This window comes from Mercenaria mercenaria, chromosome 1, assembly GCF_021730395.1.
Source record: "Mercenaria mercenaria strain notata chromosome 1, MADL_Memer_1, whole genome shotgun sequence".
Taxonomy (NCBI): Eukaryota; Metazoa; Mollusca; class Bivalvia; order Venerida; family Veneridae; genus Mercenaria; species Mercenaria mercenaria.
In genome coordinates this window covers 100,570,136-100,592,004 of record NC_069361.1, presented here as the reverse complement: position 1 = coordinate 100,592,004, position 21,869 = coordinate 100,570,136, and the positions used below count along the sequence as shown (strand labels likewise).

The 21,869-nt window shown below is 36.1% G+C and overlaps 1 protein-coding gene across 6 annotated transcripts in view; it reads right to left on the bottom strand.

The window, feature by feature from the left end:
• The window catches only part of LOC123528820 (1-phosphatidylinositol 4,5-bisphosphate phosphodiesterase beta-1-like), a 223,829-nt gene that overhangs the window by 188,944 nt on the left and 13,016 nt on the right, over positions 1 to 21,869 (bottom strand). For 5 of the 6 annotated variants that reach the window (XM_053518674.1, XM_053518644.1, XM_053518665.1 and 2 more), the window contains exons 2-3: positions 15,289 to 15,366; positions 11,114 to 11,143 (exon numbers count right to left, since the gene is read on the bottom strand). In XM_053518674.1, the coding sequence (XP_053374649.1) occupies positions 11,114 to 11,143; positions 15,289 to 15,366 (108 nt within the window). The remainder of the gene's footprint in view (positions 1 to 11,113; positions 11,144 to 15,288; positions 15,367 to 21,869) is intronic. The other variant, XM_053518659.1, reaches the window with a different exon arrangement.

Here is a 21,869-nt window from a genome sequence, read left to right as displayed (position 1 = left end):
GTCTAAAGAGTGATTCCCTCTGACAAACAAGACAGAAGATCACCTGACAATGTTTGAATGACATGACGAAATGCAACCCTTAATGAAGTCAAAAGAGTGTTTCCCTCTGAAAAACAAGACAGAAGATCACCTGACAATGTTTGAAAGACATGACAAAATTCAACTCTTAATGAAGTTCGAAGAGTGATTCCCTCTGACAAACAAGACAGAAGATCATCTGACAATGTTTGAATGGCATGACGAAATGCAACCCTTAATGAAGTCAAAAGAGTGTTTCCCTCTGATAAACAAGACAGAAAATCACCTGACAATGCCTGAATTAAAGGAGATTGGTTTTCTGAAGATGGCAATATCCAACTGACACAAAGAGCTACAACACTAACTGACAAAACAGGAGATATTCTTATTTCCAGAAGATCAGATGACAGTCTTCCATTATGACAACACTTCGGACCACATGACAGTGTCTTTCACTAAGAAAAAACTTAAGATCAGATAATGATGTTATTTCATTCAGCCAAGACTAAACATCACTGTTCAGACATGACGTAAAATCACAGACAATGTCTTCCATTCACTGAATGGTATAAAGATCACAAGACAATAATCAGAAAAACGCATGACAAACCCTAAGGCCAACACTTGACATTAAAAGAGATTTGAAGCTGTAGAAAAGTAATATTTTTAAAATAAATACCGTTCCTTCAATGTTGACGTACTCGACCAGTAATGACAATCAGCAAATTATGCATTATCTGTATGCAACTTGGTTATTTTCTGGGTTTTTATGGAAAGTTACGTGCACATCGAGCTACTTCACGTCCGTATGCCAAATAATCTGGCGAAAATGCGTGATCACACGGAAATTGCAGAGTGCAATTTCAGGTCCAATACTTTAAAGTATAATATTGTTGATCAAGTGAGCCAATATGTCTGCCCAAGGACAACTTACAAGGCCAATATGAGATCACTTTCATTATACTGGCTAGAAATCAAAGATAACAAGAGCTCGTAGAACACGAAATGCCCCCCTCGCTTGATGCATTCAGTAATTGCACAAGGAACAGAAATTATTTGGTTAATGTACACAAAAGTTCTACTATTCTGGGTCAATGTGACCTTGACCTTTGACATACTGACCTCAAAATCAATAGGGGTCATCTGCTGGTCATGGTCAAACTCCCTATTAAGTTTCGTAATCCTAAGCCCAAGTGTTCTCAAGTTATCATCCTGAAACGGTTTAACTGTTCTGGGTCACTTTGACCTTGACCTTTGACTTACTGACCTCAAAATCAATAGGGGTCATCTGCTGGTCCTCCCTATCAAGTTTCGTGATCCTAGGCCCAAGCATTCTCAAGTTATCGTCCGGAAACGGTTTAACTGTTTCGAGTCACTCCTTGACCTTTGACCTACTGACCTCAAAATCAATAGGAGTCATCTGCTGGTCATGAGCAACCTCCCTATCAACTTTCACGATCTAGATCCAAGAGTTCTTTAGTTATCATCCGGAAATCGTTTAACTGTTCTGGGTTGCTGTAACCTTGAACTTTGAGCTACTGACCTCAAAATCAACAGGGGTCATCTGCTAGTCATGACCAACCTCCCTATCAACTTTCATGATCCATGACTAAGTGTTCTCGAGTTATCATCCGGAAACCGTTTAACTGTTCTGTATCACTGTGACCTTGACCTTCGACCTACTGGCCTCAAAATCAATAGGGTTCATCTGCTGGTCATGATCAACCTCCCTATCAACTTTCATGATCCTAGGCTCAAGCATTCTTGAGTTATAATCCGGAAACCAATTGGTCTACATACCGACAGACTGACCAACCGATATCTGCAAAACAATATACCCCTCCTTCTTTGAAGGGGGGCTATAAATTATCAACATAAGCCTATCAAAACCAAGCTGCATTTTTATATTTTAATGCACTTGCACAACATCGTTTACTATTGTTTATCATTGATTTTTCTGTCAACAAAATGTTATCTTTATAAATTTCAATGAAAGTGACTTCTTAGTATTAAACCAGTCAAAATGCTTGAATTCCTAATTAGCCCCGTTTCCTCATATTATCCCTGTTTTCTCAATTGGCCCTGTTTTTCTCACACTGACTCAGCTATGCTTAGGCCATACCAAATTGATATGTCGTTCGTCGGAACTACCGCATCAATAATTTCATTCCTGAGAAAAAAAAATAAAAATTACCCGCCCGCACGTACATAATCAAAGGCCTGAATGGCCTGAGTCGGCTAATGATTGATGTACTGACAGTAATGTCTACCAGTTTCAGTTTGTTTTTAGTTTTTTTCTTAAAATTTCATAACACAGCTCGATATTTACCCAAAATATAATATCCGGATACGATTACACTTTTCTCCAGTTTGTACAATATATTTTACAAATTGTGATGATACGAAGACATTTAGCAGCAATTGGCAGTATCTGACATTGAAGTTTACGGTTAAATTACCTCTTATTTAAATCTTTTCATAAAAAAGTTGTTTTGTTTCGTGAAAGCTGAGTTGAGTTAAGCAGCCAAACATAGACGATCTACTTTCGATTTCAAAAACTACAAGAAAATACAATTTAATGTTTCGCCGATTTGTTTATTTCTCGAAAAATAAGAATTAAAATCATTTTTAATATCAGTAGTAACTAAACAAACCAGTAAGAGCTTCTTCTTCCGATAATTTATCCGTTTACTGACTGCAAAATTCAACCCACGCAAAGTTTATAGAAATCATACGATGCGTGTTTACGTTCAATGTGGGAGAATTAAGGCCGATCGGCTATGTTACCTAACGCATCCAGACGATTCAGATTTTGTTTTTAAAAAAAGCATTGTGTGCGTTTCTGTAATTTTATATACGTTTTTATACGCTTAGAAATTATTAGACATGCGTATTTGCATTATTTCTATACGTAATTTACGCTAATACGCATCTTATCTGGAGCCCTGTGGAACTATTTTTTGTCTTTCGCTGGATGTTACCCAAGCTTTGTAAGCCTGCGCAATTCTTAAAATGCACATTTATGCTTAATGAGTTACATTCGAGAATTGCACAATTACAAGTCATAAATATGACAGATTACATCGTATATTGGTCATAGCAAAGGGAATTGACACAACTTAACTTCATTCATGCAGTGAACTGTTTGAAGTTTGAGAAATCTAATGGAACTACATCCCTTCACTGTGTTATTTGGTTCATTTAGAGAATCGTTGGATAGCAAGGACTCGTCAAAAGGCTTTCAGCCTTTAGCCGACTCAAAAATCTCCGAAAATTTTTTATTTTTTTTCGATTACGCGGTCCGGAATAATAAGGGCAAAACAGGTTTTATCGCTGTTTTAATGCGTCAAAGTGATATTGATCGGATTTCATGCGTCCGTAATACATGTAGCTGATGATCCAAACTCAAAAAGTCAGGAATTATGGTGTTGTTCATCATTTGTTTTAAATCTGGAGTGTCTGTGCTAGTGCCACATATGGCCTTCGATGTGCCGGTAGGTAATGAAATAGGCACATTCTACTTTTGTTCAATACAGTGAAAAGAACGAAGCCCGACTTGTAAGACGTGCACGGGGATGCAGTTAAAAATATTTGGAAATATTGTTCAGATATAAAGTTTTCAAACCATATGTTATCAGTTGTTTAATTCAGCATGTTAGATCTAGAGCCCAAAGCTGAGGTCAACTACTATCTTAAAAAAATATTTGTTCACAGATCCTGACCGACCTATCACATTGTCTCGGCCCAAATCTTTTTGAACGTAACTTCTGTAGTACAGCAGTCAGATATTCTATCAAAACGCATTTAGTCAATTTAAAAATTGTTTAGCTTTTCAAATAAGTAGTGTTGATATGAAAATAATTTCTGTTTTGCCTGTTTGTACACATGACGCCAGGATATATTTAAAATTGGCTGTAAATTGATTGAACGAAAGAAACTGAAAAAAAACAGACTTCCCCAACTCTAAATTTCTAGTTCAGTCAAAGCACAACAAACAACACTTTTAAGGGTGGCCATATTGGGATCATTCTTTGTCCGTCTGTTATTATTTTTGCCTGAAATGAATCTCTACCACAAAAGCTTAAGCTAGCCTGATCATGATCTGTTAAGAAATTATTCCAATGGGATTCGAGCAATGTCGAAGCATCTGTATGCCCAACTCAGTTTGGTCTCACTGGTCAAGTGGTTTATTACTTCCCCTCACCTCTATGGGTTGGGGTTCCACTAGGGGCACAAATTTGTTCATGTGTCAAAGCCATCTAACTGTGTTTCAGAAGAAATGTTATTCCACACAATCATTTGCCTGTTTTGTCTTAGATATTCCTCTCATCCTGTGCCATTAAATAGGCACGTCTTCAGATTAATGTAGAAAAATCAAAATTAAAAATAAGACATTCATTCCTTAGTAATTAAAATTACAAAATAAAAAAAATAAAGTGATTCAGTGAGTTATGGCAAGAATTTATTTGCAAAATCATTCATGTAGTCTTTAAAACATATAGAAAAGCTATATACTGTGTTACCCACACTGTAAATGTTTGATTTCTGTGTTATTTCTAAAGAAATGTTAACTTTATATATAATCATAACCGCCTCCTCAAGGGTTCAAGCTGGGAAAAAAAATTAAAAAAGCCTGCTCGCTCCATGTAAAATCTACCCGCCTCTGAAAAAATCAAAATTGAGAAAAAAAAAATAAAATAAAAATTTCGCTCGCCCGCTCCTATTTTTTTTGAAAATTTTCCGAAGAACTATTAATCAATTTGGTATGGCCTTAGTATCAGCTCTACACAATTGATCATTACGTAATAGTTATAGTATGTGTGAGAGTGTGTTACCAGGATATATCAGAGCTAGGGGTACATCGAGGGTATTTTTCTCTGCACATATCGTCGAGGCCGGTAGGCCGAGACAGATATGTGAAGAGAAAAATAACGAGATGTACCCCTAGCTCTGATATATCCTGGTAACACACGAGCACTACATATTATAACTGTTTTATCGCATAGTTTATCATTAAAATTTATATATTATTTTCATTTAAATTTGTTTATTATTATTTTTACTATTTTGATTCCTTTCTGCGCCTCGCTGACTGAAACACTAAAACTTCTGTTTTAGAAAATGTGTTCCCCAGATAAAAGTACCCAACAAATTTCTGCATTGGTTTTAAATCTTTGCATTTCATTGGCCAGACATATTGTAAAACTTGTTGTTTTGTTTGTAAAAAAAATCAAAGAAAAAGAAACATTTGAGAAATCTCAGAATTTCATATATTTCATGTATTTCTGAATTTGGCAATAACTATCAAGTTTTTGAAATATTCTAGTTTATTTATTCTTTTACTTTATAAATGTAGGTGTTTGTGACAATTCTTTCTCTGTGAACTGTAAATTGGAGCTAAAATCATCTTTTCTTTGAAAGGAAAAAATTATACTCCCTTGATAGGACCTCAATAGAGAAAAAGTGTTCCGATATATATCGGAACAGTTTTACTGTGCTGATATATATCGGAACACTTTTTTTCTTATGAAACTCCATAGAGATTTCCGTGTTGATATATATCGCAACAGTTTTGTAAGATATCAGCACAGTTTTGTAGTAATAATGTGTGTTACTATGTATAACATGCTGCAAAGATCAAAGGAAAATTGCCGCACTATGCGATAATGTACAGTTGAATAATAATAGGGCTTATTAAATCCTATAATTTGTGCATTAAATTACTTGGTATTTTTTGTCAAACCATTCAAGCCTTTTTCTTAAAAAATGTCACCAAGGATGTCAATTTATTCATATGAATATGAAATAGTGGAGGGCCTTTATATGTTTAAGCATGTTACAACATAATAAAAAGGTCTGTTTCAGGGCGCAGTGTAAACTAATATTTATCGAAATTCATGTTATACTGATTAGGACTTTCGTCAATATTTCATTTACAGAAAAGTGCTATAACTCTGTAAAGGAGATATCCAAATTATACATCCAGACACTAATACACTTTTGGAATGTAGTCTTAAAGTGGATTTCGCTCAGTTTACTTGACCCGCTAGGGTAACCAGAGATAGTTCCTCAAATTTTGATGTTACTTATCATGAAAAATTACACTGATAGTCCGCTTTTTTGAAGGAATTATGGAACAACAGCTGTCCGTAAGACAGCCAATGCTCGACTATTCAAATTATTGTCCCAGAAGCAGGAAAATGTTACCCTAAATGTTAACATATCTACAGTTTCAATCCAGTATCTGCATTAGTTTTGGAGCTGGTAACTTGCGTGCAAAACTTTGACCAGAAGTTTATGTATAATTTGACTAAAATGCATGTCAGAGTTATGGGACTTGATGCAATCAACTAGTTACCCCGAAGGCATATGTGAAGATTCAATTTAATATCTGCATTTGTTCTGCAGATAGAAAATTCTGGTGAAAGTTTTGCATGCAAGTTACTAAGTCTAAAAGGGGGCATAATTTGCCCAAAATACATGTCAGAGTTATGGGACTTGACCCAGTGAGGTTGGTAATTGATCTAGAAAAATAAAAAATAAGTTTCAAAGCTATATGCCTTTAAATAATATCTGTATGTACTTGCATGCAAAACTTCAACCAGGATTTTCTAAGTCCAAAAGGGGGCATAATTTGGCCAAAATGCAGGTCAGAGTTATGGGACTTGCTGCTATCAACTAGTTTTATAATCCCGAAGACATATGTGAAGTTTCAATTCAATATCTGCATTAGTTTTGGAGATAGTAACTTGCATGTAAAACTTTAACCAGGATTTTCTAAGTCCAAAAGAGGGCATAATTTGCTCAAAATACATGTCAGAGTTATGGAACTTGACCCAGTGAGGTTGGTAATTGACCTAGAAAAAGTAATAATAAGTTTCAAAGCTATATGCCTTTAAATGATAGCTGTATGTACTTGCATGCAAAACTTTAACCAAGGTGTGACGCTGACACCAACACCGATGCCGACGCCAGGGTGAGTAGAATAAAAATTGCATATCACATTGGGTGTAATTAGAATCGTGAACGGACATTATAAACTTATTCTGCTTTCGAAATTCAATAACATTTGTGCATTTTCTACTTGAAATTTAACACGGTAGGATCAGACTGCATTGACTTATTATTATGCTAAACAATGGTGTAATTTAAAGTTTGCATGAAGAAATCTTACAGGGCCCTTTCGTCATGCTAGGTAATCAGCTGGCCGCTTGCGGACAATTAACTGACGCCTTTTTGACAGTACACGGGATCAATACTCATCAATTAATTCTAACACTTCATTGATTCTCGTTACGTGTGCAATTGCCGTGACGTAATTTGCTGATCAAAAAATCGGCAAGGCATGTCTACAGGATAAAGGGCAGGATTTAGCTGAAGATCAAAGGCAGGAGGGCACATTTTAAGGGCAGCGTTACAGCAGTTAAAAAGGGCAGGACAGGGCATCCCGCTGCATCACTCTAGAAATAACACTTATACATGATGATAGACATGTTGCAATTTTACACTTGTAGGGATATATTCAGTATACGCCTACATTTGAGACTTCATTTTACATTTCAATTTGCTTCTAAGGTGTCAAAATTCAGAACATCGCAATGTACAGTCAAACCTGCATGAAAGACCACATTAAGAGACTGCCTGCATTAACAGACCACATTTTTCCTTTCTTTTTTGTGTTATTAAAGAAATTAAGAGACCACACTTGGCCCTTCCCTTAATAGGTGGTCTCTTAATGCAAGTTGTATCGTATTAAAAAATAATACCATACACATTCAAACTAACTGGTAAAACAAAAGTTATAAGATTTCAACACATAGATTTACCTGTAGTCAGAGATACAATTAAATTTAATCAGATAGTTTTAACATTAAGTAAGATACTTGCTACACGTACAACATACAAGTTTTAATCACAACCTCATAACAAGAGGACCATGATGGTCCTGAATCGCTCACCTGTCCCCACATGACCCAGTTTTGAACTGAGTATGAGGTCTTTTTTTTCTATTATTTGACATAGTGACCTAGTATTTGAGCTCATGTGACCCAGTTCTGAACTTGACCTAGATATTGAGATAAAAATTCTGACCAATTTTCATGAAGATCCATTGAAAAATATGGCCTCTAGAGAGGTCACAAGGTTTTTGTATTATCTGACCTAATGACCTAGTTTTTGAAGGCTATTGACCCAGTTTCGAACTTGACCTAGATACCATCAAGGTGAACATTCTCACCAATTTTCATGAAGATCTCATGAAAAGTACGGCCCCTAGAGAAGTCAAAAGGTTTTTCTATTAATTGACCTAAGGACCTAGTTTTTAAAGGCACGTGACCCAGTTTCGAACTTGACCTAGATATCATCAAGGTGAACATTCTGACCAATTTTCATGAAGATCTCATGAAAAGTATGGCCTCTAGAGAGGTCACAAGGTTTTTCTATTTTTAGACCTAATGACCTAGTTTTTGACCAAACGTCATCCACTTTCGAATTTGACCAAGATATCATCAAGGTGAACATTCTGACTAATTTTCATGAAGATCCATTGAAAAATAAGGCCTCTAGAGAGGTCACAAGGTTTTTCTATTTTTAGACCTAATGACCTAGTTTTTGACCGCATGTGACCCACTTTCAAACTTGACCTAGATATCATCAAAGTGAACATTCAGACTAACTTTCATGAAGATCCATGGAAAAATATGGCCTCTAGAGAGGTCACAAGGTTTTTCTATTTTTAGACCTAATGACCTAGTTTTGGACTGCACGTGACCCAGTTTCGAACTTGACCTAGATATCATCAAGATGAACACTCAGACCAACTTTCATACAGATCCCATGAAAAATATGGCCTCTAGAGAGGTCACAAGGTTTTTCTATTATTTGACCTACTGACCTAGTTTTTGATGGCACGTGACCCAGTTTCGAACTTGACCTAGATATCATCAAGGTAAACATTCTGACTAATTTTCATTAAGATCCATTGAAAAATATGGCCTCTAGAGAGGTCACAAGGTTTTTCTATTTTTAGACCTACTGACCTAGTTTTTGACCGCAGTTGACCCAGTTTCGAACTTGACCTAGATATCATCAAGATGAACATTCTGACCAACTTTCACAAAGATCCCATGAAAAATGTGACCTCTAGAGTGGTCACAAGCAAAAGTTTACGCACGGACGGATGACGGACGACGGACGCTGCGCGATCACAAAAGCTCACACTGTCACTTTGTGACATGTGAGCTAAAAATATATGCAAACTAAAATATTCTAACGTAACATCTGATATTATGCTTATTATAATCTTGAAAACTGGTTTTAAAATATGAGAGGAGATTGGCTTCAGTGTAAATTTTATACAGTTTTTTGTTCAAGCCAGGCTTGAATGGTACCCTGACTTAATGCATGCTTAAGGCAAACCCTCTACTTTATGAAAATAGCTAGCTACACATGTATTGCCAAAAAATGTCTATTAATATCATTATTACAAAACAAACATAACAACAACAATAAATTTACAAAATAATGAAACTATGTAATAATTTTCATCAATTATTAATTCATGCCTTGTTTCTTGCATTTCTACACTGGGTCCATATTCATCAATGTTCAAAGACGAAAAAATACTAGTTGTTACCATGATTACTCTGTTTATAATATGGAATGAAATTTAAGAGGAAAGATGATAGCAACTTTTTTTGCTAATATCCAGAAGCGTTTTTAATATTGTCAGTAGTGACTTAAGAAAGAACATAGATACAGAAGTACATGTAAATGGAATATTTAACATTCAGAAATACAATTCTAAATTTCTGAATAGTAATGGTGATGAACATGGCCCCAACTCTATCTGAAGATGAACATATCTCACACAGCATTCAACTCTGAAAGTAAGCATGCTTAAATCTGAAAAACAAATGTCAATAAAATGTAGGAAAACTAAACTGTTTTTATAATAAAATACGGTCTGAACCATGCTAAAAATATACAGAGAAAAAATTGTGAACTGGTCATTTGATCTATTTGGTTAAAAAATTCATTGAGCATGTCTGAAAAATTCCCCAACTGCAGATATCTGCATTTTCCCTGAGTGTGATTGGCCAAATTCACAATTTCCTCTTACCAATGTTTTCATCATGTTGCAGCATGTTTATTATTTAGAGATTCCTCAAATCTTGCAGACTGCACTTAACCGACTCCAGTCTGGAGAATTTGTGAATGCATTAATACAAATTTGACAATAATCAAAAATTTATTGACCCCCATTCCATAAAACATGTTTTTATGGCTTCAACAACATTAATTAATATAATAATGGCCCAATTTCAGACCAAGAAAAGGCAGTATTAACCAGCAAAAATCAAAGCCAACTCAAGAAACAAAGGGCAAGAACTTTACTTTAAATTTAATTTCCTGACAAAAAATAATGCAAGTGTTACAAAATAGATGGTCTGAATCTCTGAATATAGACTATAACATTTTTTTTTTTGTTTTGTTTTGGGTTTAACACCGTTTTTCAACAGTATTTCAGTCATATAACGGCGGGCAGTTAACCTAACCAGTGTTTCTGGATTCTGTACCAGTACAAACCTGTTCTCCGCAATACTAAAATCTACAAGAAGATATATGGAAACATAGTGCAACTAAGACTTGGTTTTATTCTGTTTATGAGAGGTAATGAAATGTGCGACACCATTCTGGTTAATGTCAAACTTTACTATACAGATACATTGAATGACTCGTAAACCCAAAGGAAAAGAAAATATAACAATTATTTCGTAAAAAGTATGGGGTCCAAGTACATGCGAACTCCAAGTGTGGAGAAACTCGACTATTGGGTTCTCTGGGTCCAAAACAGGGAGACCCAAGTAAGAGGTCCAAGTACAGGATCCACATAAGGGGAGACTTTTACTTCTTAATGCATTTAGTTCCTTGCTCTAACTGAAATAATATTGGTCCTTCTTTTCATATTTACAATGCTCAACAAGTTTCTAACCTCTTAGACAATATAATTATATTCATCCATGCTGAAATAAAGAAAAAAATAATTCTGTGTTCTACACAGCAACCATGCGTTTCATGTTCTATAACTACTTACTCCGCCATCATGACCCGGCTGCCCAGGTTGCTGAAAATTGCCCAACACCAGTTATACAAGAATATACACATAGATTATGGTACATGTTTGTGAAGAATATGATATAAGCTCTTTTATAAAACAATTGAGAAATCAACATTTATACAGCTGCTGCTTTATCATAGGTCTCAGAGAATAATTCTATAAACATTGTTAAACAGTTATAACAGGCTAAACCTGATGGCTGGGTTTTTTGTAGGTTTCTTTTTGGAAAAAAAAACATGTCTCCCCATGTACTTAATCTTGAGATTGTGTTTTCTGACTGATTTTTTTTAACGAAATAAAATGTGGAAGTAAAATGTTCACTTATTACTGAGAAAACTATTGAAAATTAAGGAGTTGTGCATATTTTATACATTAAAATGAGTGACACTGTTTGCTACTGATTATTCCTACCAAGTTCATTCAAATCCTACCAACAGTATAGAAGTGGTCTGGCAAATTAAAATCAACAAGAGATCACAGAGTGATCTTTGCCCCCACCAAAGTGCCATTTTTGAGTGTTCCAAATTTCAAGACTTACTGACTAGCTCAAGGTCAAATTTCATTTCCGTACACAACACTGTGCATGTGATCCAAATTCGAAAGCTGTAGCTCGAGAAATGTGAAAGTAGGTCACTAGATCAATTTCATGGACAAAGTTCTTTTTACACAAAACTATGCATGTGCATCAAGTTTGAAGGCTGTAGCTTGAGAAATCTGAAAGTAGGTCACTAGGTCAATCTTAAGGTCAAAGTTTAATTCGGTACACAAAACTATGCAAGTGGTCCAAATTTGAAGGCTGTAGCTTGAGAAATGTGTAAGTAGGTCACTAGGTAAAATCAAGGTCAAATTTCACTTCAGAACACAAATCTATGCATGTGGTCCAAATTTGAAGCCTGTACTTTCAAAAATGTGAAAGTAGGTCACTAGGTCAATGTCAAGGTCAAAGTTTTTTTCGGTACACAATCCTATGCATGTGGTCTAAATTTGAAGCCTGTAGCTACAGAAATGTGAAAGTAGGTCACTAGGTCAATCTTAAGGTCAAAATTCATTTCGGTACACAAAACTATGCAAGTGGTCCAAATTTGAAGGCTGTAGCTTGAGAAATGTAAAAGTAGGTCACTAGGTCAAAATCAAGGTCAAATTTCATTTCGGAATACAAAACTATGCATGTGGTCCAAATCTGAAGCCTGTACCTTCAAAAATGTGAAAGTAGGTCACTAGGTCAATGTCAAGGTCAAAGTTTTTTCGATACACAAAACTATGCATGTGGTCCAAATTTGAAGGCTGTAGCTTCAGAAATGTGGAAGTAGGTCACTAGGTCAAAATCAAGGTCAAATTTCATATCCGAACACAAAACTATGCATGTGGTCCAAATTTGAAGCCTGTCCTTCAAAAATGTGGAAGTAGGTCACTAGGTCAATGTCAAGGTCAAAGTTTTTTCGATACCCAAAACTATGCATGTGGTCAAAATTTGAAGGCTGTAGCTTGAGAAATGTGGAAGTAGGTCACTAGGTCAAAATCAAGGTCAAAGTTCATTTCCGAACACGAAACTATGCATGTGGTCCAAATTTGAAGTCTGTACCTTCAAAATATGTGAAAGTAGGTCACTAGGTCAATGTCAAGGTTAAAGTGTTTTCTGGTGCACAAAACTATGCATGTGGTCCAAATTTGAAGGCTGTATAGCTTGAGAAAATGTGAAAGTAGGTCACTAGGTCAAAATCAAGGTCAAATTTCATTTCGAAACACAAAATTATGCATGTGGTCCAAATTTGAAGACTGTACCTTCAAAAATGTGAAAGTAGGTCACTAGGTCAATGTCAAGGTCAAAGTTTTTTTCGGTACACAAAACTATGCATGTGGTCCAAATTTGAAGGCTGTAGCTTGAGAAATGTGAAAGTAGGTCACTAGGTCAAAATCAATGTCAAATTTCATTTTGAAACACAGAACTATGCATATGGTCCAAATTTGACGCCTGTACCTTCAAAAATGTGAAAGTAGGTCACTAGGTCAAAATCAAGGTCAAAGTTTTTTCCGGTGCACAAAACTATGCATGTGGTCCAAATTTGAAGGCTGTAGCTACAGAAATGTGAAAGTAGGTCACTAGGTCAAAATCAAGGTCAACTCATGTCAAGGTTCATCTTGCCACTCAAAAATATACATGTGGTCCAAATTTGAATGTTGTAATTATTGACAAGAATATTTTAAAAGCTTTTCCCTATATAAGTCTATATGAACCATGTGACCCCCAGGGCGGGGCCATATTTGACCCTAGGGGGATAATTTGAACAAACTTGGTAGAAAACCACTAGATGATGCTACATTACAAATATCAAAGCCCTAGGCTTTATAGTTTGGACAAGAAGATTTTCAAAGTTTTTCCCTATATAAGTCTATGTAAACCATATGACCCCCAGGGAGGGGCCATATTTGACCCTAGGGGTATAATTTGAACAATCTTAGTTGAAGACCACTTGATGATGTCACATACAAAATATCAAAGCCCTAGATCCTGTGGTTTTGGACAAGAGGTTTTTCAAAGCTTTTCCCTATATAAGTCTATATAAACCATGTGACCCCCAGGGCGGGGCCATATTTGACCCAAGAGAAATAATTTTAATCATCTTGGTAGAGGACCACTAGATGATGCTTCATACCAAATATCAAAGCCCTAGGCTCTGTGGTTTTGGACAAGAAGGTTTTCAAAGTTTTTCCCTATATAAATCTACCGCGGTATGTAAATTATAGAAATAAACAAAGGGCCATAACTCACTCATAAATTGTTGAACCAGTCTGATTTTCAGGGGGACACAACTAGGGTACCAATACATCATTCTGACAAAGTTTGGTCAAAATCCCCCCAGTAGTTTCTGAGGAGATGCGATAACGAGAAATTGTTAACGGACGGACGGACGGACCACGTACCGTGGACAAGAATCTCTACTCAAAGCGCCATAACTCGGCTTAAATTTTATCAACCATAAAACCTAAAATTATATCAACCAAACTAGAATGTTTGGTTACATTAGGTACATTTGTCACAAATAAGGGGCAATAATTCTGTTTGCAGTCTTAGGGGGGTACCTCAGCAAACATTTTATATACAGGGCCATATACTATTTGAGCTGTGAGTATCACAAACAAAAAATCCACTATTTTGGCTATTTCAAGGGCCGTAACTCTATAATTAGCGCTAAAATCTCAAGAAGAATGCCAAGTGTGCAAGATCACATCATGATAACTACTCATGCAAGGTTTCATTCATTTATATCAAATACTTTTTGAGCTAGGCACTTCATTAGGTGAAAATGTGCATTTTTGACTATTTCAGGGGCCATAACTCTGGAAACAAGTGGGGGGCAAAGCCAGACAGGAAAATAGTAGGTGCGCAAGTTCATATCATAATAAAGACTCACACAAGGTTTCATCAATTTATATGAAACACTTTTCGAGTTAGGCGCATCACAAGGTGAAAATGTCCATTTTTGACTATTTCAGGGGCCATAACGGAGAGGCGGAGCCGGACGAAAAATAAGAGGTACTCAAGTTCATATCATGATTAAGACTCATGCAAGGTTTCATCAATTTATATCAAATACCTTTTTAGCTAGATGAAGTTTCAATCAAAACCCATTTACAGTATAGGAGTAGTAAGAACAAATTTTTTCCAAAATTGACTCTGAAGGGACCATAATTTCAAAAAGAAATTCAAATGCTAACAGTATGCTACCAGTTTTAACTAAATTCCAGCAGAAGCAAAGACAACTTAAATGCAAATAGAAAGACAGACAGACAGACAGACAGCAAGGGCAAACGCAATATGTTTCCCATGAAATGGGGAGACATAATTATACATCTGTTCATGTTATATCAAATGATCTTTGGTTTAAAAGCTTATGCTCAAGTGCAGCATGTAAATTTCTTCCTTCCCAATGAACATTTTTATGTTTTTCAAGTAAACTGTTTACACTTTCAAAACTGAGAAAAAGTGCTGAAAATCACATGGAATCACGAAACGGTTCCTTCAAATCAAACTGGACAAACAAAGAAGTCTGAAAGATACAATACTTATGGAAGGTAATAAGCAGACAATGTTCATTATTAAATTTTCTCCATCATGTTGCCACAGGTAATCTGTGCCAGAAGTATTTTACCTTGTTCTGGTCTCGCCAGTATAGGATATATCCGTTCTGATCCACTCTCAATGTCACTGGAACACCAATAGTTGAACTCTGAAAAAAAAAGTATGAAAATATTTTCAGTCAATGTGTAAACAAACTTATGGCATAACATCACAAAACAGCTCACAATTATGGCATAGGAATCAATTTTATTTCATTTCTTGGAAACTTTACTGTTTATGACATTGAGCAAACAGAGCTTGCTCTGCTTTTTTCATGCATGTTCAGGACTTAAAATCTCAACAATGACAATCTGTACAGGGCGTTCGGTTGACCCGAGGTCCCGGGTTTTGACCCGCGAAAATCGAGAAAAACTAGTATTTGACCCGCATAAATTACGCCACGTGCGTCGGCCTGACTCGCGAAAATTTACTCTGATGCGTCTCAAGTTCGATAGTTCTGCCCCCTGTCAATCAAAATCCCAGTGAATTTCAATATTGTTCGCTGGCACAAGCGGAAATATGGCAGTAGGCGGAGCGTCGTATGTTAATTAGCTACCGACAGATGTCAGTCACGCCACGCGCCAAATGACACGTGATTATCTCGCGGTTTGTATTTAGTACAATATGCCTTGTCATTATCAAAGGTGTTTATTAATCAATGTGTAAAAGTTAATTGATAAACAATGCAGCCTTAGATTATCGTGTTTGTACCACTTGTTAATTATTTTGTGTGCTCGATACGATTACATGAGCCGGTCGGCCGTCACGGTCTATAGCAAATTTATTATCATTGCCGAGGCTTTGTTTGGGCCAAAACAAATTAAATAAGCAGAAATTATACGTGTTATGATGAGAAAATGAAATATAAAACAGTTATTTTTTCAAGAATTTCAAATGTTACTTTCGTTTTCCGTATTTGTCACTCGTTTTCGAGACCGCCATTTTCGGACATTTTTATCATTTCTTACAAGATTTTTCTAGTACAATCTGAATAAAAAGCCAATAAAACGTCTGCATTTACGAAAAATATGATCACTGTTGCCAAAGCAGCTCTTATTTAGAAGAATTTGCTGATAATAAAAGCATGCAAAGCACTAAACCCCACCCACTTTTAGGCAATGTGCAAAATAAGACAACTAAAATATGAATTGCTTAAGAAAAATCTGTTATGACTAATGTACTAGTTTTAGATAAAGTCTGTGGGAGTTGCATTAATAACAGTATACATGTAGCTTGACCCCTGAAAAGCTGATCTTGACTCTTGAAAATCTGATTTTGACCCTTGAAAATTTAGGCTGAACAGTCAATGACTCTTGAGTTTCAGAACCTACCAAAAGCCCTGCTGTAATTACTTCATGTTTATTCTGACAGCTATTTTCAGTGTTATTAACAGGAATACCTTGTGTCTTGATCTCCATATAATTCTGTATCAAAACACTGGGCTAAAATTAATTTATAGTCAATAAATTTACAAGATTATCAACAGCCAGCCTTGAGGACATTTTGCCACAGTTGGTCTAGGAACTTCAGTAAGTGTATGAGGGTCATTCCTGTCTAAATATTTTTTCAGCCGAAATGAAAAAACCTAAATCTGTTGAATCACACTGTAGGGGCTATTTTAAAGGAAAGGCATGGGGCAAATCTGCACAAATTTTATGCATACTTGTATGTGTTTCACCAGTACCTTTTTGGTGTTAAACATTATGTCCAGTGCCACGATATTCTTTCAACTTTTTTTTAGTTTGGTTTAACGTCACACCGACACTTATATTATAGGTCATATGGCGACATTCCAGCTTTGATGGTGGAAGGGTGGAGGAAGACCCCATGTGCCACTCCGTGCATTATTTCATCACGAACGGGCACCTGGGTAGAACCACCGACCTTCCGTAAGCCAGCTGGATGGCTTCCTCACATGAAGAATTCAATGCTCTGAGTGAGGCTCGAACCCACATAGATGAGGGCAAGTGATTTAAGTCAGCGACCATAACCACTCAGCCACGGAGGCTCTTCTTTCATCTAAAGAGATATTAGAAATGATCTTTAGATCATAAATGATTGCATTTTCAATTCTAATAGCAATAGCTACAAATCACATGTTGATTTCAATATTTAGCTGATAGCACTGTGTCAGCTAAAAATAGAAATTGAGCATTTTATTTGCCAAAATTGCATTCATTTTCTTTTCCATTACAGAGATGTTGCTATGTAAAGGCAAAAGTGTATAAGCAGTAATTTTATGACAGAAATATAGCACAATAACCTTTAACCTGCTGGTGCCTTTGCGACCAATGCAGACCAAGATCAGCCTGCATGGATCATGGTCTGCACTGTTCGCTATTCAGTCAGTGAATTTTCAGTGAACACCACATCAAATAATAAGTGATAATGCCAAATTGAATGCCATAGACCAGTCCATTTTAGAAATTTAGCAGAAAGGTTAAATTATTTTGCATTTAAATAATATGAAACAACAGGGCATTATCTGGGATGACAGGATATAACATTCAAAGATATTATTCTAAAACCTGTTTGTTTTTGTCAGCAACCTTATAATCACTTACAAAAGTGTCTGTCGTCTCAAACTGAAAAGAAATTATTTATCAAAATATCATGGGGTGCCCACATTGGCACTTGAATGTCACACAACCACACAGGATATATTGGCATTCTTTAGTTGCTAGGCAACAGAAAATCACTGACAAAAGTTAAGAAATACTCATGCAGAAGTGAACTAATTGATGCCACCCTAAGTTTTATAAATTCTTGTCAATAACCACATAAATGGGATGGGCTTATTAATGATTAATATGTTACCTTTGTTAGTCGTTATCTTCTCTCAACATTGTAACTGGTCATAAAAGAATAAGAAAAATCTGGGATGTGTCACATTTTGAGCATATTTGGTCTATAGACTGAAGTAAATAGTTAGAAATGGGAAATTATAGTAGGCAAACATACATTAACTAACATACTCGTTGAAGTATATCATAAGTAAATAAAGCATTCTTGACAACACATACGTGACAAAATAATTTTTATCAAACACCATTAAAATGGTATTTACATGACATAGTGACCACTAACATGAGGTGCCAGAGGAGCCAGTGCACAACCCTTTTTCCTTTTTCTGAGGAAACTAGAGCTATCACAGGAGTGATTTATACCCTCCGTCCGCTGATTGAGTATGGATGAAGACAACAGTGTTTGTTAAATCCATTTATAGATGGTGAAGGTGCATCAAAAAATTAAAGGTGCTGGCCTCCAGAGCATACAACAAACAAGAGGCCCAAATGGGCCTAAGTTGCTCATCTGAGAGGACCCTAACCATCAGACCCTTTAAGGGGCCAAACACCTCAAACTGAACGAATTTATGAGAGGACTTTATATTAATGCTACAGACCAGGTCTGATGAAGATCCATTGAGTGATTCATGATAAGTAGTCATTAAAAGGTGGTTTTACTTTTATCCCTAGCAACCCCTAAAAGGGGCCAACTGTCCCCATTTGAACAAATTTGATAGAGGACCTTATAATGATCCTACATACCAAGTCTGGCGAAAATCCATCTAGCTATTCATTAGAAGAAGTCGTTTAAAGGTATTTCTAGTTTTAGCTCTAGCAGCTGCTAAAAGGGGCCAAGTGTCCCCAATTGTAAAATCTTGGTAAAGGGCCTTATAATAATGCTACAAATCAAGTTTGATGAAGACAATGAAGCAGTTCATGAGAAGAAGTCTTATGAAGGCAATTTTATTTTTAGTTCTAGCGGCCCTTAAAAAAAGAACCAACTGCCCCCATTTGTATAAATTTGGGAGAGAACCTTATGATGCTGAAAGGAGACAGTGTGTCACTGTGATGCTTGAAAGCAGACAGTGTGTAACTGTGATGCCTGAAAGAGAACAGTGTGTCACTGTGTAGTGTTATTTCTAGAGCGACGCAACGGGGCGCCCCGCCCTGCCCTTTTTTACTGCCGCCACGCTGCCCTTAAAATGTGCCCTCTTGCCTTTGATCTTCTGCTAAATCCCGCCAATTTCCCAGTTGACATGCCTCGACGATTTTTTGATCAGCAAATTATGTCACGGCGAGTGCACACAGGCGGTCACACATTAAACCGGAATCCACCTAAAAACCGGAATACACCGGAATACACTTTGCATAACCGGAATACACCTGTATTTTTTAATTTAAAGGTATTTTTGAAGTGTTTTTGATATAATTCAATCATATTTATCATAAATAATTAACATACGAAAGGAAAATAAAATAATTTCAAATAATAAACATATGACAAGCCCTTTCCGATCAGCGCGGTTATGTCATGACCCGTATTTTGGTCTATAATTCATTTATAAATTGAATATCGATATTTTTTTATCATAAATTATTTTCTTTTTTTCATTTTTTAAATGAAATGTGAAGAAACTATTAAATAATTTCCAATAATCAACATTCCGGTATCTAGTCAGAGCGACGTAAGCGTGCAACATTTCCGTAAGCTCGCCGAATTTCAATCTCGTATAAAATCGTTTTGCGTTAAAAGTATTTCATTTTCCTTTTGTAAACTAATTATTTTATATTATACTCGAATGTTTTCTGCAATAGCCCCTACAAAAATACCATTTATTATTGAAATACGGGTGTATTTCGGTTATGGAAATTTCCGGCGCGGTCGCCGAATTTCAATCTCGTATAAAATCATTTTGCGTGAACGTATTTTATTTTCCTTTCGTATGTTAATTATATATGATAAATATGATTGAATTATATCAAAAACACTTCAAAAATACCTTTAAATTAAAAAATACAGGTGTATTCCGGTTATGCAAAGTGTATTCCGGTGTATTCCGGTTTTTAGGTGGATTCCGGTTTAATGTGTGACCCCACACAGGTAACAAGAATCAATGAAGTGTTTAAACTAATTGATAAAGAGAATGGATCCTGTGTAATGTCAACAAGAGGACCATGATGGTCCTGAATCGCTCACCTATCCCCACATGACCCAGTGTTGAACTGAGTATGACGTCGTTATTTCTATTATTTGACATAGTGACCTAGTTTTTGAGCACATGTGACCTAGATATCATCAAGATAAAAAATTCTGACCAATTTTCATGAAGATCCATTGAAAAATATGGCCTCTAGAGAGGTCACAAGGTTTTTCTATTATTTGACCTAATGACCTAGTTTTTGAAGGCACGTGACCCACTTTTAAACTTGACCTAGATATCATCAAGGTCAACATTCTCACCAATTTTCATGAAGATCTCGTGAAAAATATGGCCTCTAGAGAGGTCACAAGGTTTTCTATTTTTCGACCTACTGACCTATTTTTTGACCGCACGTGACCCAGTTACGAACCTGACCTAGATATCATCAAGCTGAACATTCTCACCAATTTTCATGAAGATCCATTGAGAAATATGGCCTCTAGAGAGGTCACAAGGTTTTTCTATTTTTAGACCTACTGACCTAGTTTTTGACCCCACGTGACCCAGTTTCAAACTTGACCTAGATATCATCCAGATGAACATTCTGACCAACATTCATGAAGATCTCATGAAAAATATGGCCTCTAGAGAGGTCACAAGGTTTTTCTATTTTTAGATCTACTGACCTAGTTTTTAACCCCACGTGATCCAGTTTCGAACATGACTTAGATATCATCAAGGTGAACATTCTGACCAATTTTCATGAAGATCCATTGAAAAATATGGCCTCTAGAGAGGTCACAAGGTTTTTCTATTTTTAGACCTACTGACCTAGTTTTTGACCCCACGTGACCCAATTTCGAACTTGACCTAGATATCATCAAGGTGAACATTCTGACCAATTTTCATGAAGATCCATTGAGAAATATGGCCTCTAGAGAGGTCACAAGGTTTTTCTATTTTTAGACCTACTGACCTAGTTTTTGATCCCACATGACCCAGTTTCGAACTTGACCTAGATATCATCAAGGTGAACATTCTGACCAACATTCATGAAGATCTCATGAAAAATATGGCCTCTAGAGAGGTCACAAGGTTTTTCTATTTTTAGATCTACTGACCTAGTTTTTAACCCCACGTGACCCAGTTTCGAACTTGACCTAGATATCATCAAGGTGAACATTCTGACCAATTTTCATGAAGATCCATTGAGAAATATGGCCTCTAGAGAGGTCACAAGGTTTTTCTATTTTTAGACCTAATGACCTAGTTTTTGACCCCACGTGACCCAGTTTCGAACTTGACCTAGATATCATCAAGGTGAACATTCTGACCAATATTCATGAAGATCTCATGAAAAATATGGCCTCTAGAGAAGTCACAAGGTTTTTCTATTTTTAGACCTACTGACCTAGTTTTTGACCCCACGTGACCCAGTTTCGAACTTGACCTAGATATCATCAAGGTGAACATTCTGACCAATTTTCATGAAGATCTTGTGAAATATATGGCCTCTAGAGAGGTCACAAGGTTTTTCTATTTTTAGACCTACTGACCTAGTTTTTGATGGCACGTGACCCAGTTTCGAACTTGACCTAGATATCATCAAGATGAACATTCTGACCAACTTTCATAAAGATCCCACAAAAAATGTGACCTCTAGAGATGTCACAAGGAAAAGTTTA